At 32.6% G+C, this 20,080-nt stretch overlaps 1 protein-coding gene and 1 pseudogene across 5 annotated transcripts in view; one reads left to right on the plus strand and one right to left on the minus strand.

Annotated features, from left to right (window-relative positions):
* NAV3 (neuron navigator 3) overlaps nt 1-20,080 on the plus strand; it is a 302,837-nt gene that overhangs the window by 222,844 nt on the left and 59,913 nt on the right. For 4 of the 5 annotated variants that reach the window (XM_039838902.1, XM_039838903.1, XM_039838905.1 and 1 more), the window contains 6 exons: nt 1,145-1,633; nt 6,084-6,125; nt 7,485-7,645; nt 11,160-11,348; nt 14,210-14,262; nt 19,624-19,647. In XM_039838902.1, the coding sequence (XP_039694836.1) occupies nt 1,145-1,633; nt 6,084-6,125; nt 7,485-7,645; nt 11,160-11,348; nt 14,210-14,262; nt 19,624-19,647 (958 nt within the window). The remainder of the gene's footprint in view (nt 1-1,144; nt 1,634-6,083; nt 6,126-7,484; nt 7,646-11,159; nt 11,349-14,209; nt 14,263-19,623; nt 19,648-20,080) is intronic. The other variant, XM_039838904.1, reaches the window with a different exon arrangement.
* LOC120583503 (uncharacterized) lies at nt 8,077-8,199 on the minus strand (annotated as a pseudogene).

Below are 20,080 nucleotides of genomic sequence, written 5' to 3' on the forward strand. Positions count from 1 at the left end.
AGGTCATTTCATCTATGCAATGGTAGTGTGTGACTTATAGTCCATTACATGTTAAGTATTTTTAAAGTTTGTTTTTCTTATACAGACTAAACCAAGAACATTGATTTCTGGGAAATAAAGGGTCTTAAAACATTTACTTTTACATTTCAAGTAATCTCAGATACATGATTGTTTGAAAAACCTGGAGGGTATATTCCTCAGTAAAACTATTAATCCTAAAGAACTGGCTTTTCGAAACTTGATTCTCATTGGAAGGAATAAACTACGACTTGTAGTGAGAGTTTCTGTTGCTTAAGTAAAAGTCAATAGTGCCCTCCAGTGGCCCATTACCTATGAAACAATTTCTCATATTCGTCATAAAAATCTCACTATAGGAAATATGGATCTCATTGCAACTTAATTAGTAATCATGATGCCATTACTTCATTCACTTTATTTCCATATTTACATAAATTTGATTATATCATCTTCATTTACAAAACTAAAATGTTTTCTGAACTAAGCTCAACTCCTAGCAGCACCATGTTTTAAATCACTAATAGAAATATGTATTTGAGTAGTACTGGCAACTGACAGAAAACACTCTGGCCTTTCTTGGGGAAAATACAAACCGACATGTTGCTGGTAATTTCCATGTCATTTCTAACTAACTACTCTCTGACAGTCACTCAGGCCACCAGATATGCAATATATCCTCCCAAACCTTGCATTAGCTTTTAAATGAAATGCTAAAAGGAAAAAAAAAAAATATTTGTTACATATCGAATGCGTAGAAGTTGTTTCATTATAATGGTTCTGTAAATAGGTAACAGCAAGGACAGTCTACTTAATTTTCATGGAAGAGTCTCATGATCACTTAAATTGTGAAAGCCAGGGATTTTCATGCTTGATTTACTTTTGTTCTGCCCACTTCCTCCACTCCCTGAGTGGCAGCCCAGTACCAATTTACCCTTATGGTGATATGAGAGATTTTTAGCTGTAGATTAAAAAGTTCAAGCTTATAAAGTTCATTAACATAGAGACAGGAAGTGCTTGGTAGCTGGGTACACCAAAGCACACTTGGCTCTGTGTACTGAACCCTAAATATTAAATGTGGATATTAGTTTCTTGGAACAACTGAAGTTGTTATTTGTTTTTCTTTTAGGTTGTTTGGTGCCAAGGCAGGTGGCAAATCTGCCTCTGCACCTAATACTGAGGGTGTGAAATCCTCCTCAGTAATGCCCAGTCCTAGTACCACCTTAGCGCGCCAAGGCAGTCTGGAATCACCGTCGTCTGGTACGGGCAGCATGGGCAGCGCTGGTGGGCTAAGTGGCAGCAGCAGCCCTCTCTTCAATAAACCCTCAGACTTAACTACAGATGTTATAAGCTTAAGTCACTCGTTGGCTTCCAGCCCAGCATCGGTTCACTCTTTCACGTCAGGTGGTCTCGTGTGGGCTGCCAATCTGAGCAGTTCCTCTGCTGGCAGCAAGGACACTCCGAGCTACCAGTCCATGACTAGCCTCCATACGAGCTCTGAGTCCATTGACCTCCCCCTCAGCCATCATGGCTCCCTGTCTGGACTGACCACAGGCACTCACGAGGTTCAGAGCCTGCTCATGAGAACGGGTAGTGTGAGATCTACTCTCTCAGAAAGGTGAGCTTTCCTGGAGGCGTTAATGAAGCCCTCACCCTCTCCTCCCCACACCGTGCCTACCCCCCTTCCCCATTAAATCCCCTTGATTTCTGTGGGAATGACACTTTGCAAAGGGATGTACAATTGATGAGATCGGGCCTTTCATTTGCTCTTATTATCAAGTTGGCAGAAGAAAAAATCATTAAGGATAGGATAATTGTATAATTAAGTTTCTCAATACGAATGCATGCGTATCTACCCATTAGGCAATTTGAGTAAAATTCAAAGCATACATTTATGAATTCAATGATGTCTTCTCAAGTCATTTGAATGGTTTGGCTTAAGCTCCAGGACAACACAGCTTCTTATAATTTAAGCACTTTTAAAGACCAAATTTAAATGGATTCTACAATTATGCTCTGAGCAATGTGTTAAATTTACATTATTAGCACTTTTATAGAAAAATAGCAGATAGATCACTGGGAATCCTAGTTGAATAAAAAAATCAATTGTCAGATATGAATTCTTGGAGAAAATTATAATTACACCAGTGGCATATTTTTAATAGGCCCCTTGGAAATATATCACGCTACAAGGTGTTTCCCATTGGTTTAATGTTACTGGGTTATTTATTTATTTATTTATTTATTTATTTATTTATTTAAAATGAAAAACATAATAGGCATTCCTTTCCTAATAAACTTACCAGAAAGCATCACTGTTGACCAAAATGGCTCCAGTCTCTTCTCCCAAAATCCCTTTCTCAGATATTTTGGTATTGACTCTTTCCCTCAGGTAACTGTCTTAAAACTGCCACTTTTTCCCTAATGAACTCGATGCTGTTTGTTTCTTGACACACCTAAAGCTTTCAAAAACAGCCTTGGCTACATACCTTAATTGTGTTATTTGTGAAAGCTCAATTAGTCATTGAAAATGCTTGATACCTTTTTCTAAATTTTTGTTTAGTCTATAGTTGATGCTGACATATCATCTTTTTTTCAGACTTCCAGCCTTACTCCTAGAATCATTTTTTTAAAACATCAACTAAAGCCCTTACCTAGACTCTCACTAAAGTGTACCAGCTGTCCCTTAATCTAAGATTTTCCACTGCTCTTCCCTGTTTCTCTTCCCTTCGTGAAATGCAAAACCCAGAACAAAACATTGCTTCCTTCCCACTTTACTTCCCACTCCCCTAACAATGGCACCGGGACAGCCATGCAAATGAGACTTCCTCTTGATAGAAGAATTTTAAAGCTAACTAACACTGATGCTTGATACTTCTGGTGGACCGCTAATTACAAAACACATTTTTCCTCATAAACGAAAAGCTACTCTAGGAGAAACAAGACAAACAGCTGAGTGATAGAAACCAAAATGTAGGCATTTGCGTCCGTTTCCCTTCTAGTTTTGTTATTATAGACAGCATATATAAATACCAATTGTATATACAAAAACAGATATAAATATGTTTCATTTAATTTTTTATCTAAGAGGTTAGGCTTTCTACAACACCTTAGATTTGAGTTTCATCACTTTAAAGGCAAGTGGGTATCCTCGTGTGTCATTTTCAAAACTAACAAATCAAATTATATTGAAAATATGTTAACAACTTATGGTTTGAATGACTGTATCTTAGATTGTGTACTGATATATGAGGAATCCAAATAACAGTTTTATAACCAAACCAAGCACATTGGTAATAGATTATTCTTAACCAATCACCCTCCAAAACACTGATTAATTTTTAATCATACACATGACTGCAACAAGTTAATCTATTTCTTTGGCATTCAGACATTCAGACAAACTCAAGTAACTATAACCAAGCAACCCTCAAATTAAACCACATGATAAGTTGATAATTTTATAGATATAATATAAATGCAATGTTATTATTTTACTTTGATTTATATTTTAGCAGAAGTCAGTAAACATTTTACTATAGAAATATACTGGCAAATATCCAGTTACTTATACTTATCTCTTTAAGCAAATCTTTTTTTTTTTTTTAATTGTTGTTCGGTCTTTGAAATAGACCAGTTTTACAAAGAGAAGTGTTCTAATATTAAAAATAGCCAGGTAAACAATTTTTCTAAAATAAACTTTAAATAACCTAATTTTGAATAAGTGAATGTTTTGCCCTTGGTTCTTAGTAAAATGTATCGATGAATATTAATCTGTGAAAAGTGAAATACATTCACTGGTATAATATGTGATATAAGTATTAATAGTTTCTCCTACTAAATTACTGGATTGAAATAATTTTTGATATAAGAAGTTGTATATTTTTTTTCTTTGGGAACACAATTGAAAGCTGTGGTTTAGTCTAATCCTCTAATGTACATTTAAGAAAGTTTCTGATCCACCGAAGAGAAAATCTGATCCTATCACATCCTTACTTAATTATAATTAAACGGTCAGCAGAATGTTAGGAATGCTAAGGAAGCCAAAGAGCCATATCTGAAAGCATGCTCAAGTTTAAATGTTTAACATAAAGTAATTAAAAAGATGTAATAGAGATGTACGTAAGTTCATGACTTAACTGTTTATAATTTTAGAATACTTTATTAATATTCATGTTCTGGTACTATTAACTCAATAGTTTTTCATAATTTTTTTTAATTCCTCTTCATTAAATGATATAATAAAATAATAAATAAATGAATCAGCAAATATAATAATAAAACAAATTCATTAACAGTTTTCCCTGTAGCTGCTCTAGATCATTGGTGGTCCTTGCACCATGACCAGTTCACGTTTGTTTTGTTTGCTTTGTTTTTTGTGACCTAACCCAACTTTATAATTTAAAGTAATAACCAGCTTTAGAAGGTTCTGGCTAGTCTTTAAGTGTCAGATCTGGTAACCCTGCCTTCACTATGATGTACAGCATCTATTGGCCCTAGACAAACAATGACTGCTCTTCAGACGGTTGACTAAAATCCCCACTTCATTCATTTCCACTGGCCGCCTGGCCCTTGCAGGGATGAGTTTGTAATGCTTCAGGATGTGTGGAACGTGTTTACATTATAAAATCATTAACATCCAGATTCAAACAGATTTTTCTACTTAAAAGTTTTAGCTTATATTGGTAAACTTAAATATACTTTTTTCTGATTTTTCTTTCATTAAATATTTGCCTTATATAAACATAATTTTTATTCAGTTGATAACATTGGGAAAACAATGCCTATTTTTAATTTCCTCTGCAACATTAAACTTTAATAAATTTGCACACATGAAAGAGATAATCTTTAAAATGGCTTATAATCATATTAATGCTTTAGCACAACGTAGTTCATATTTAACAGTTTCTCATATTTGTTCAGTATGATTCCTTTTTGTTTGTTTATCTACAGTACTAAAAAAACTTCTATAGTCAAGATATATACTAGAACTGGCTTCTATATAATACAGTAATTACCTTATATGGACATTCCCAATAAATAAAATTAAAGTTGTATAATGCCTTCTTTGGATGCTTTCTATTACAGTACTAAATAATAGAATACACACTGAAGAAAACATTTTAGCTTTGATACTGAGTGATTAACTTTCAAGTCATGTGTTTGCATTCATGTTATATCATCCCATTACGCATACACTGTGTATTTAATTTTGATCATTTAAGGTTTTAGAGAACTATAATTCTGCAAGTTCAAATTTTATTCCTTTGTTATCCACATGCGAGAGATTATGACATAAATCCCTAGGCTTGTCCCACTTAGTTGCTGAAACCCTTTTCCGCTAATTTTACAGAGGCCATTTCTCATTTTCTCCAGACACATTCTCTCATCTCTTTCCACAGCCAGTTGAAAATTCTTTATATGGAGACTGATACAACTTACAGCCTTTTAAATACCTAATTTATAATGTCCAAAAGTGGTATAGTTTAATTTCATTAAAATATTTAAATAAATGATAGTAGAAAAATTACATTTCAAGCAGATATTATATTATTTTTTCTCATGTAAATAGGAATAAATCTGCTTTTTATTAAAATAATTTGAAGACAAAAATAAATATTAAACAGTGTTTACATCTTCTCTGTTCATTGGAACTTGTCAATTTAGCTTAGCTAAAACAGATCTATTTTATTTCCACCTTTATGGTTCTCCTGCATGTGAAATCATAGCAGAAGTCTAGTCAGTGGCAGAGGGAAAGAAAACCTATGTAACATGAGGTAAATAGAATCTAGAGAGGAATTATGTTAACATATGATTTAATCTATCTTCTATTAATCCAGTCACTAAATTATAATTGAATGGAACTGAGTTAGAAAGGAGCTCACATATGTTGCAGCAGTAGACATCTGGTCACTTTTGGTTGTCTTTTTTTCCAAAGAGTTATGCATTAAATATGTGTTACAAAAAGTTTATTTTGCATAGTTCAAACAGAAAACCATTTTTGTTGGATGTGTAATTCGGAAGTTTTGTTTACATTATGTCCTTAGGGGTTTTCTTTGTTTTAACAGCATGCAGCTTGACAGAAATACACTACCCAAAAAGGGACTAAGGTATATATTTCTCTCAGCACAATTGCTGCCTTTCTCTGTTGTTATATAAACTTTGTGTACTGTCTTTCTTCCTCTTTCCTTGTTCGTTTGCAATGAGGCACCTGATATTGAGGATGAAATCACTTTTAATCCTGATGTTTTCTTAGATCTGAAGAGCAGGTGAAATAGCCCTCAGGTAGAGATACCCATAGAGGCCAAGACTCAATAAATTAAGTCTAGCATACATAACATTGGGGAGGAAGGTGAGCAACAAATTTTGGTAGAATGCAGAAATCATTTCTAAAATTAAAATAAAATTAACTTCCCTAACTTTTGCATCTTGGAGGCATATGCTTATAAAAACCTCAAAACTCATGTAGTCTACAGATGTGGCCAGTTAATGTTGAAAGATGCTCTAATTTGAATCAAGGAAACATTTTTGTCATCAGAGGATAAATACTATAATTAAGGTATGAATTTTTAATGAATCCTTTTGGTAAAAAATTAAAAGAGTTTTAATTTCTGTTTTCCAAGATTGCTGGTATCAGATTAATTTAAATATGAATTAGGCTAGTATTACACAATCTCAAAATAACTTTCGGTTCATAAAAAAATAAAAATTTAATTCATGGCCATCCTTTACTGCACACTTTTATCTGAGGAGAAGATATGGAATGAACTGCTAATAAAGCTATAGCACTATACAAACATAAGAGGTTGACCTTTTTTTGGTAAGAATTTACTTACTCTGCTGAAACTGAGTACTGGCCAAATAGATCTTTCATGTTATTCCTTTTCTCTCTAGTTCTTAGCAATAGTAAACGGCTTGCAATTATTCTATTTCAAGATTTTGTTCCAGAAATGTATATTCTAATAAAGTAAGACTATTTCTCCCTCTTTTATTTTAAAATCCAGACACGATGTCAAGTGGCATTTTAATCAAATAAATATTTTTCCTTTAAAAAAAAGCTGTTAATTTACGTTCCACTTCCTATGCTTTTTTGTGAACATCGCTCCAGTTCCTTTGGCTTCTGGCCTACTACTGTTCACCATTTTTAGTCTGTGTTTTCACCCTTTTAACATCCTTCCAAGCACTGTGCTTTTGAGTCCTTCTCAATGAACTTGGCTGTCTGCTCAATTGCTTATGATTTTCAACTACATATTTCACAAAAGCATAATTTTCTTTTCAAAAAAAATTTTTTTCCTGTGAGATTCAGATGGTGTCATATCATCTGGAAGAATTAAGCAATTATAATTAGATTCAATCTGTTTGAGAATGTTGTTCAGTCTGAATAGTAAGCTCCTCTCAATTGTTTTCTTGTCCTGATATTGCCTTGCCCCTTTAGATATGCTTAAGTGCCCTAGCTTGCTGTTTTGCAGATATACTCCATCATCCCGGCAGGCCAGCCAAGACGAAGGCAAAGAGTGGCTGCGTTCGCATTCAACTGGGGGTCTGCAGGACACTGGCAGCCAGTCGCCTTTGGTGTCCCCTTCTGCCATGTCATCTTCTGCAACAGGAAAATACCACTTTTCAAACTTGGGTAAAATATTCTAAAACGTCAATTTCATCTCATTCCTTTCATGACCCACCGTCACGGGAGCCTTGGTAGTTCTCTATAAAAATTGTTTATTTAAAGAGATGATAAATATACATGGTGAGAGAAGGAAATTTAACTTTGGAAGGTGAACATACTATGCAATATACATATGACATATTATTGAATTGTACACTTGAAACCTATACAATTTTATTAACCAATGTCACCCCAATAAATTTAATTTTGAAAATGAGGCAATAGAGACACCCTAACAGTGTCTCATTTGTGTAATTGCATAATGTTCATGAAATAATTTTCAAACACTATGCAGTTTTTTTTGTTGGTTTGTGTTTTTAAGGCGAATTAACCCTTGGTTGACCTCACAGATCACAAAGACCTTGTCAGTTTACAATCCCTTATTTTTTTATTTTTTATGTCTACAGCACCTGGTCTTCCTAGGTGGTCTCCCCTCCAAGCACTAACTAAGCAGGCCCGACCCTGCTTAGCTTCCAAGATCAGACGGGATCGGGCTTGATCAGGATAGCATGGCCGTAGACAACACTATGAAGTTTATTGCTCATGACGACACTTGACATAGGTTTTATTTTATACTCTACAATCCAGAGGAGCACAAAGGTCATGTGACTTAGAAAGAAATCTCAGCATTTTTAAGAGCAGAGGCAGCAATTGATTCCAAAAATCTGACTCCAAGCATAGAGGTTTTCCCAGAGTCCTCTTAAAAATGACTAAAACGTATTCCTATTTTTCCTTTAAAATGTTTTTTTTACTTCTTCTAATAAAGCTAATTATCTATTTGTAGAAAAATAGAAAATAGAAATAATTATAAAGAAGAAAAAATGTAATCTTATGATTCCACGATCATTTCTTTTACTATTTTAAAGTTAAAACTCTCCTTAGAATGCATATGAGAATTTGTTATGATAATACCTGGTGAACATTTTCAGATAAATGCAATGAAAAATAGATGCCTAACTAGCTTAGCTATTGGGTTACTTTGGGCCTAGTATCATTTGTATGAAGTATAAAATCATTTGTATAAATGTTATAGAAAACACAGGGAAGAGTGACAAAATAATGAAAGAAGTCTAAACATGTCATTATTGTTTAATAGATCCAGTGCTATTAAAAGTAAATTTCTCTTCTGTAAAGTAATATATAAAGTGTTCTCATTATTTTTTTCTCTTTTCACTTAAAAAAAATTCTAATAATGGGCCCACAGATTGAATTCTTCAATAATTTGGACTTTTAATTTTTCTGCTCTTTGGAACAGTCAAGGCTGTTTCTTTCCTGTTATAATGCTTCTTGCTATGTAGAATAAAACTTCTAAATGAAAAATAATAATTTTTATCATGGTTCCATATGAGCTAATGAATTCATATCAAGCATCAAGTTTTTGTTTTTAAACCTACACAATGAGGAGGCTTTTTTGCCTCATAATGGCAAAAAATGATATAACTTTTATTTACTTTGAGTTGTAGTGATAAAACACAGCAAGAAGCTTAAAACTTTAGCTTCAAAAAATGAATTGAAAATGTTTTATAAAATCATAAGAATATGAAACAAAATCTAATATTATGCAACATCTGAAACAAACCCAGTTCACCTAAAATGTTATGAGTTTACTAGGTGTCTCATGTCTCCTGTCAGTATTTTCATTAATTGGCATTAATTTGAATGGCTGACACTTTGCTCCACTATTTTACCATTGTTATTATTTTAATTAAATTCATCTATTCAGTTATTCTCTGACAAAAAAAAAAAAAAACCTTACTTACTATGCATGACCTTGGCAAAGTCGTTTAACCTCAATTTTCTCATCTGCTGAATGGATTCATAATACCAGGTCACATTGGGAGGAGTGACTGATCTAATACGTACGAAGACAAGAGACAGTAAGATTTGATGGACTCTGCTACGTCATTATTTTATGGGAAAGCATTTCTTACACTGTCAGACACAACTGCAGATTTCAAATTGATCTTCTTATACTCTCACACCTCTCAGAATTTTCACTCATTGAGACATGAAGGAAGACCTTCACATATATATCAACACACTCTCATGTGCCTACCCAGATTTCATAAGTATATGTAGCTTCAAATCAGGTGTTATGAGATCCCTATGCTGTGTTATTTTACAAAGGAAAAAAAAATGACTAATTTTAAAAACATAATATTTATTTTTAAAGAGTTTTTATTATATTTCTAGATCACCTGAACTTATATTTATTAGGCAAGACAGTGAGTACTATTAAAATACAATCAGAAATAAAAGTTACTTTATTAAAATTTTAAAAATATATCAAGTGTAACTATTTGGCTTGAATATGCATAGCATTGTCCTACAATTTTCTTTGGTCATTACTTGTTTTAAATTTGGTCATTACCTTTTCTGAATGAGCAGTAGATAAGTGACTATTACTAACATTTAACAGCTGCAGTATTCATGCTTTCTTTACTTTCTACTCATTAAAATATGTTTATAAACAAAGTTTTTAGAAATATTTCTGTAAAAAAATCACATATAACAAACCTTGGAAATTTAAGATCTCTGCAATTATGTCTCTATCAGTAAACTATGGGTAGGTAGCTGAGCCATTGCCAAAGTAAACTGTGATTTGTGTGCAATACCATATGTAAACAAAACAAATTTTGAGATGAAACTTCATTTACTGTTGTTGATCACAGTCCTGGTGAGGCATCTCAAACCTGGTGAGAATCACTGTCATCTTCCCATGAGTAATCACATTGCTCAGAATCAATTTTCCCCTTGCCACAAGGCTTACCATGTAGAAGCATTACTAATGCCTCCTGTCACCTCAAATACACTGCCTATGTATTTGATGGACACTTGTGCATACAGAGTGAAGTTTAAATACCTTTGTATGGGAAGTTTCCATGTTTTTGCTTCCAAGGGATCCTCCACCTTGAATGCCCTTCTATCCCTTCTCTATATTCACCCTTCAAACCATTCAGAATTAACCCCTATCTCCTATACTCATGGAAGCATACAATCTGTCTGGAAGAGATCTACAACAAAACTCAAAACGATAGAGTCTCTAGGTGGAAACTTCAAAAGGTTCTTGGGAAATTTAGATTTCTTGTGTTTTCTTTCCTTTTTGATTTTGCTTTAAAGTAATGCAATCTTCTCTAAAAAGAAACCTGCAGACTCTACAAAGACATTTTTTCCCTTCATATTAGCCCACAGAAAACACCATGTTATATTTCTACATAAACAATAGAGGTGGCTTGCTAGTTTTGTCTGTTATTGCTTTTGAAGTTGACATACAGCTTGTCATGAAAATGCTAGAGTAAAAGAGAGACTCCATGGTAACTGTTATCGAACATTTCAGAAGCAGACTCTTGGCTTACCTTAAATAGGGATACCCTATAAATTCATTTCTGTAAGAATTGGGATCAAATTCTCAATTCTATCAACCTACTGTTTTCATTATCTAATACCCAAAATAATAGGCTATGTGTGCTTTGTTTTGCAGTAAGCCCAACCAATCTGTCTCAATTTAACCTTCCTGGTCCCAGCATGATGCGCTCAAACAGTATTCCAGCTCAAGACTCTTCTTTCGATCTCTACGATGACTCCCAGCTTTGTGGGAGTGCCACATCTTTGGAGGAAAGGCCACGTGCTATCAGTCATTCAGGCTCATTTCGAGATAGCATGGAAGAAGGTAGGCATAGTGGGGGGTGAGAGGGGGGAATATAGAGGTTACTTTATTTAATTCTGAGATGAAAACTATCACATCACTCACATCACAAGGATTCCTGAAGAGTAAATAACTGAGTAAGTATAATTCTCATTTGAGAAGCCCTAGTCTGTGTTACCTTTTGTTTCTTTATGCCTTTGGAAATATGCCAGAAGTTCTTTAGATTAATACTTGGCTATAGAATAGTTAAGGATAAATTCAATGTTCTCATACAAAAATGCACATAATTTTAGAGACTGTCTGCCTTGATGTGTCAAATATCAGAGTGAATGTTTTGTTTGACATCTCAGTTAACCATAAAGATAAGTGAGGCAGAAAAATTATCTTAGGAAACCATCATAAGCTGCTGACATTTATTCTCAGAAATTCCCTCTTCTGTGAGTTTTTATGTTATTTCTGAATTAATATTTTATCCTTTTCTTGCTTTATAAGTTACATTTCTTTATTCAATGCTATTAAATTCTCATCTGTTCTAATAAATGTCTTTGTAGTTGTAACGTTCTGTGTGGATATAATAATTCTATATGAAAAACACAGGAGGCTTAATTGATGTTGTTTAAATGTATATAATTTTTGAGCCATATAACCTCAAATGTCAAATTTGATAATAATATTTAAGAGATTTTCCTCTTTGATTTAATTAATAATTTTTATGTACTCATAAAGAAAACTCGCGGCACTCATCAAACATAGCAGCTAAAGATAAAATAAAAAGAAATATAGAAGTTCAAATTTATTAAAATAAAATCAAACATGAAATTAGCCTTACTATCTTAGTCCTTAATAATTATGTATAAAATAAAGGACTCCAGATCTTGAAACATACCAGGTCATCCATTTATTTGCAGTATGAACTTGAGCAAATTTCCTAACTGTATTACCCCTAATTTCTTCATCTGTAATTTCACAGGTTTCTCATGAGGATGAAATTCAAGTACAGAATAGTTTTGTTCCTTTCTGTTTCCCTTTCCTAACTTCTTATTTGAGATACTTCCTAAACTATCATCCAACTAAAAGAATAGACAGCTATTACAATTTGCTCATGGTTTTCAGGTCACCCCTGTGCATTTAACGTTGCTAGCACTAAATCAGTAGACTACAACTGTCACTACTTTTTGGGATATTAACCAAGCCACTGAGTTTAGTGTGATGGAGAGTGAATTATACTCTGACAGTATGCTGATTGCTGCAGTGTAGATAGACAAAAATATAACTAACTTGAAATGTTAAGTCATCATTTTTCTGAAATGGTTCTTCCACTCCCTTCAAAGACAGGCCTCTTACGATAGTGTAAAATTTTTCTAAGTGTACTGATGCCTTTCTCTAATGCCTTATCTACAAATAGAATGTTGTTCATATGCCAAATGGTAGGAAATTCTGGCCTTCCATGTATGAGGATTAAATAATCTGAATTGCTGAATGCCAGTTTAAATAGACAAGATGGCTCTTTGATGGCCATGCATTGAATAGTGAACTATTATAATTCTTAAATTGAGGTCTAGAATCAAGGAATTATCTAGACTAGAAAGATGGAAGGGACTTTATTGGTACCCCCGGCCCACTGCTCACAGTGAAAGATGAGGAAACTAAGCCATAAACTATAAGTCATAGAGCTATAAATATTAAGTGATCATAAGTAAATAGTAAGAAATAGTAAGGAGCAAGAAAAGACTGAAAATGGCATGTCCTGATTCATTGTCTACCTTCCTTCTGGTACAACACACTAGTTCATGTCAGTGATCTCACAGGTTGAAAAAAATGTGTGTTTTTTTTTTTTTTAAAGATGACTAGCATTATCTACATCTCATAGAATGCTAGTATATGCACAGTTTTTCCAGTCTTCTTCAGACCAAGTTGTGGTACTATGTGCTCTTGTAGTACCTAATACATTGCTCTTGATAATACTTTTATTGCTCTGTTGTAATTATCTTTTTAGTTTTCTATCTTTCTACTTTTTGAGTTCCTAGGATAGTGTCATTCATTTTTATAGTCTCAAGATCTAGCAAGGGACTGTCAGGTTGTGTGTGTTTAACTAATGTTTGTCTAATAGATAAATAAGCAGAAATAACTTTATATTATCCCACAATGAAAAGAGGAAGAACTTTTAAACAAATATAATTAAGCATGATTTTATCTATTTTGGGGCTCAATACTTTGGATGTGCAAAAATATAAAGCAATCTGTTAATAGTTTGAGATGGTATTTTGATATACCTAGATAAAAGACAGTATGCAATTTCCATTCTTATTTTCAGTGACACCACCATGAAATAAGAAGTATTTTCTATTACTAGAACTACAAAAGAAACAATAATTATCCATTTTAAAAAGTGTAATAAACTCATCACAGATAATGTTGAACTGGCAAGTTAGGTAAAATTATTATTTCCCTGAAAGTATATGGAAGAAAGTATTGAAAATGGCTCTTTGTTGTATAAAAATAAAATCAAATAAATAAAATACATAAAGTTTTTTTAAGTTTAAAAGTTTATGGCAACTTTATTTCAGGGTTCATGATTTTCTGATTATTAATTATGTTGGAGTTTACTACAATTTTCACTATGTGCAAAAGCATGCTTAAAGGGCTTGTACTTGTCAACTCCTCTCTATAACATGATAAAGAAGGTATGTTAGGGAGTAGATATGAGACCTTTTCATTTCTCAACAATTGATCTCTAAGAAATGGCAGCAGATTTATTCTCAAATTCTCACGTCCAGCGGTTATTGTTTTATTTCTCTAACCACTTATTCTTCACCCTTTAGTAAAGGCCTCGTATTCCTGAGCAGACTTTATTATTTTACCTCTTGTTTTTTTGCTTTTTCTAGTTCATGGCTCTTCATTATCACTGGTCTCCAGCACTTCATCTCTTTACTCTACAGTAAGTATTGGCTGTTAAGAAAAAGTTCCTGCCTTTGCCAAGCACACCAGTGATTAAATCGATTGATGTTTACAGAGAAGTTGCACAATGAAATAAGGGCATGTTCTAAGCTCTTGCACACCCGCTAAGCTGGCAGGTGCTATGCCAGCTCTTTTGTGGTCCACTTACATGTGCTTCCACTTGACTTTTGTATACTCATTATAATCAATATGTGGAAGGAGAACTGACTTTCATAAAAGCTGTTGGGGTGTAATTTGGAATCCCTGAAATCATGCATTATGCTCTACTACACTTTTATAATATTGACTAGTTTTCCTTGTTCAGTTCCCTGAGCCATGGTATTCCCTGGCACTTGTTCTATGGTATTTTATCCATTTTATTTTATTTTTTAAAGTTTACTTTTTGAGAAGACTGTGACAAAGGATGAGTCCTAAAAGGCTTAGAGAGTTTTTAATAATCTTCTGAAGTAGCATATGCTTTTTGAAACTTTATTTCTTAAGAGAGAAATGTCAGTGTATCAACTTATTTTCTTAATAAGTAAAATCATGTTTCATGTTTGCCAAGGTGAATTTTCTGTCTAAATATAATTTCATTTTTTTAAAAAAATATATTCTAGAGGAATTTATATTTTACAAGAGTTCCTTCATGCCTATGTAACAATGAAGTATATTTAGTTTACTGAATCTCACCGAAACTTGAATACTATGATTCCTGCATTCAAAGTTTAATGAAACGTTCACAGCCTTGGCTGTTAACTGAGCAATTAAGCATTAAGAGCAATACTAATTTTTTTTCACTCATTTTCATTAGGTTCGAATGTTATGTCCCTCTTTTTATGAGTTCATCTTCATATCTGTTGCTTTATATAGCACTCAAGATTAGACAATCATTGGCAGAGACGATATTTTTCTGTTACCTCTCCTTTTAATAATTAAAATTGCAAACAGATTTTATAAATGAAGAAATCACTATTAGTGTTTAGATAAATCTACTGGTTAAGCAAATAGATAATGAAATGTGAGAAATGTGAAAATGTATTGGGAAAAATGCATAAGAGAAATATGTAAAGATTTAATGTCCCTCTAGTTGGGCAAATGCCTCTGCTTATCAGGGAGATGTGTTCAGACTCAAACCATTGCAACCGAAGTCCCTATATAACATCAAAACATGCAATGTTATTATAATCATATTTTAAATGTATACAAATATATACAAAAGCAACGTTTGGATAAAACCACCTTGATGAAGCTTAAGAAAGACTCTAGAATAAAAAGCGTGGATTGAAGAAAAACAGATGGCTAATTAGTACATAGGCCAATAGACCTTTCTGTGATAATAAAAATGTTCTATATCAGCACTATCTAATACAGTAACCACATGTGGCTATTTAAAGTGTGTCTGATGTGACAAAGGAACTGAATTTTTTATTTTAATTAATTTTAGTTTAAATAAGCGCATGTGCCAAGCCGCTACTATGTCAGATATTGCAGGTATATAGAGAACAAAGAGGGATACATTTTAAAACTTCTAGATGTATAGGATATATACATACATTATATATATGACATATGGGATATATGTCAAAACAATAAAGACAAGGAGGAAGCAGAAATGAGAAGTGTATTAAGAGTACAATATGAAATTGAAACAGATTAAAATAAAGAGATTATAAACACATACTTATAGGTCAACATTTAGAGGTGAATTAGGTCCTGGTGTTAAGTGTGAAAGGGATGGATTAGGTGATTGAGCCATATGAGAAGGTGATATTATTAGGAAATTAGTAACTTAAATAGTATTAGAAATGATAGACATCATATACTTGAATTGACAAATAACATAATAAGAACAATTCAAAAATACATATTTTGGAAGATTAAGAAAGAAAAATTAAAGATGATGAGTCATTCTCTTTAAACCCCTTTATCATCCACTGAGGTTTAATTAGCAATGATAGAATATCTGTGAAAGTGTTTTCCAAACCATGAAGTAAAAAGATAATTTACCATTATTTTCCATGCCTTCTTAAGGACTCTGGATAAAAATTCCATTAATTTGCATTCCTGACTGACTCTATCAGTAATTATTGTGTGCTATCAAGCAAGTTGCTAAATTTCTTTGGACTACACCTATAAAATAAAATTGGAAAATAACAGACAGATCTATCCCATGGTTTTTCTGCAATAATTAGACAAGATCAGGGACGTTGCATATCATAAAATACAACAAAATTATAAACTGCATGGTTCTTGGAAGCACCATTTATATCATAGTCTACATGTAATTGCATCTTTTGAAGTTATGCAGTGCACAACTAACACAGCTGTGCATGGGGTTCCTTTGTAAAGTAAGTAGTGTTCAGGGGCAAAAAGTTTCCTTATTTTGCAAGAATATTAAGCACTATCTCTTCTTATTAGGAAACACACTGCTCACATTAAGCCTGAGTATAAATCACATTGACTCTAACACTCTCACTTATACAATTTATGGAATTGCATATTTTGCTTAAAAATATTAAAACAAACTAAGATGGCTTGTTGCAAAGAACAACAAATCCCGTAAAATCACCAGTCTAACAAATCCCATTGGAAGGGTTCTTTCTTCACATGTAGCTCTATTAGAGTCTCTATAAATTGTAATTTGGTAAAATTTTTCAAATGTATCTTGTTATAAAGTTATGTAAATTACCTTCTAGAATTCTTAAGCAGAAAGATTTCAGGGAGATTGCAACTTGGTGGGAAGTCACAGGCCAGATCTGCCAGATTGTTACCTCTGACAAATTCAGGGTTTGTGTGTTTTAATCCAAACCAACATTGTGAAATCTGGAGCATTTACCTAAAAATACAATTTTTAAACTTTCTTTAAAAAAATAACCAGAATGTCTAAAAATGCTTAAATGAAATGTTTCCAGGCTTACAGTCATCTGGCATTACCTCCCTTTAGATACTGATGTGTGATTTCAGGCAAGTCCTAGCCTCCATCACCTATTCTTTTCTTCCTGAAGTTGAGTTTGGGTTGTTGGTTATTGTGTTATTGCATTTCTCATAGGAAATGAATACCCCTCTTTATGCATATATTTATGAAAAGCTGGAAAATAAAAGATAGCCTGGGAAGGCAATGGAATTTTATTTTTAGTACCCAGAACCCTTTTTATTCTTTATATGCCTGGTCTTATTATGCATTTATATTTTTTATCCTTGCAATAGTTGTTCTTTGGTTTGCTATATATTAAAAACTTTATTGAACCTGATTTGCACTTGGAGTCTAATTTGTGTTGGTTTTTATAAGAGCAAGGACCATGTTTAGTTCATCATGGATCCCTTTAGTATATTTACTAACACATAGCCAATACTAAAGTAAATATTTTTTTAATTAGTAAGTTCGTATGGATGAATGAATGGCAAATTAATGGCTTACAAAATAAAGAATCATCTGATATAATTTTATTCAGGAAAGGTGTTTTATATTGTTTCCCATCCTTCAGGACATTGGGCCTGCTTCAAAACCATCATTTAAAAGTGACACATAATCACATTGCCTTATGATATCATTAATCCCATGCCTAACCCACTGAAAAAAATACTAATATTCTCGTTCATTGCTTCATCTTTATGGTAACACCTACCTAGCATTAATAACCAAGAGTATGAAAGAAGGCAAGATTAAAGAAAAAGGTAGTTCTGAAAAATCAGTAACGAAAAAAGTCATTATATACAGTAATGAAAAAGTCAATATATATTATATATTATATACAGTGTATAGGATATATAGGAATAATATGGAATAATTGTGCTTATAACTAATATATGTCATTTATCTAGGGCATTTTTATGAAAAAAATGTGACTATTTCTTGACTATTTAGAAAATAGAAGACACTGATTATTTTAAGTATTCATTATTTATGATCAGTTTCATAGTCTTAGCAAACATTGAAGCAGGATTTGCGCGGAATAAACTGGAAATAAATATGCAAAGTACTAGGAAAACTGAATAGTCATAGTTAATTGTGCCATATATCTTAAAACAAACAACCTCTAGCTTTCTTTTGATTTTATGAAATTTGTATTTTAAAATTTCTTCTCTACTTATGGTTCAAAAACTAAGCTATATATGAATGCTTGAAATTATTAAAATTAAAAGAAATAAAATCTTCACTTAGAAACTAAAGTTGAGATGTAAAATATTCAAGCTTTATGTTAGCATTTATTTCTAAACAGTTTTCTTCTAAAGCCTATTAGGATTCTACTTCTTAACAGTCTTTTATTTAACCACTATATTACTAACTATACATTATTTTTAAGAGTCGAGAAAATATAGGAAAAACAAAACTCAAGAGATGCTTAAGTATAATAATTCAATGTTTACTTTGTTTTATATTATGTTTCTGGAGGAAAAGGAGACATAAAAAGTGATACAAGTATTTCATCAATTAATCAGGAAATATTCCAAAAGATGAGAGAGGAAATACGAGATTGTTTTTTAGATTGTTTTTGGATCTGCTCAAGGCAGGGAGCAAGCTTGTGCTACTTTGTGATATTATACATTCTCCAGCTTTTTCTAGAATGAGAGAGCTTCCCAAATGTAATGGTGCACATAATTCATATTCTGGCATTTGCAGCCCAGCACAAAGAAGAAAAACAGAACTAGTTCTCTGCAGTTGAGGCCAAACATCCTACAAGTCCCTAAAGCAGTCCTCATTTCCATATTCTGTGTAAAGGAAGATGTTTGTCAGCCACTTTTATCACCAGCTTCATGCTGGATGTTTTAGTGTTTTGCTACTTGCAGCCAAATAAATTTAATTAACTACCATTAGGAAAAGTAATAGAAAATAGAAACTAATAACCTGATGGTTTTCTAGTTATCAGTAAAGGTCAATGTTTTTCTTCAAACTTTTTTTGGAAATCTTTATGATCTGTCAATCACAGAATAAAATTCTGACTCCTGACTATTGGCTGAAGATCCCTATAATTTTAAAATTCAATTTTTTTTTCCTGTACTCATCTTTTTTAGAGTATAATTTTAAAACTATTTTGTTTTTTGTTGCTTATGGTCTGGATGTTAGAGTAACACTATCTTTTAATTCTATCCTTTGCTTTCAAGGCATATTATATAACCATGAATCAAATAACCTATATTTTTCAAATACTGTATGGTTCATGTATAAAGAAATATTTATTTCAATCCTAAAGGTTTTTGTTCTTGCTATTTTAATTTAATAATGTTATGCATTTTACTATAGTCTTAGGTTAGATTATAACATTTTAAATACAGAATATAATAATTTTACTCATATACACTTGTGAAATGAATTGGCATTAATTATTTATAGTTAAATTATTTTGCATTTTCTCTTTTACAGGCTGAAGAAAAGGCTCATTCAGAGGTAAAAACCTTGTAGCATTTTTATATTTGTCTACTCTTAACATTTATGATGAAATGAGTGTTTCTACCACTAGAGGGCTCTGTGATACAATAGCATGACTACTGCACTGAGGGTAGAAATAATAGTTGATAGAAGGTCTTGGATATTTCTTTTCTCTTAAAAGAAAATGAAACGTAGTTCTTAGAAGCAAACTCACCTCTTGCATACTAGATTGGAGTCTTAGCTCAACAACTAATAAATTGTCTCTAGTAACAAGCACTCATTAAATTTTTGATCAAAAAATGAATGTGTGGTCTTTCTTTTTTATTAGAGTCTCTTTTCCCACTGCCTGTGAGACTAACTGCATGGGATTAAGGAAACTCGAATTTTAAGCACCCAGACCTCCATAGCACAAGCTACCAGCATACCAGTCCAGCTGTTTGGTGGCAGGACT

Source organism: Pteropus medius, unplaced genomic scaffold (genome assembly GCF_902729225.1).
Source record: "Pteropus medius unplaced genomic scaffold, Ma_sr-lr_union100, whole genome shotgun sequence".
NCBI classification, from domain to species: Eukaryota; Metazoa; Chordata; class Mammalia; order Chiroptera; family Pteropodidae; genus Pteropus; species Pteropus medius.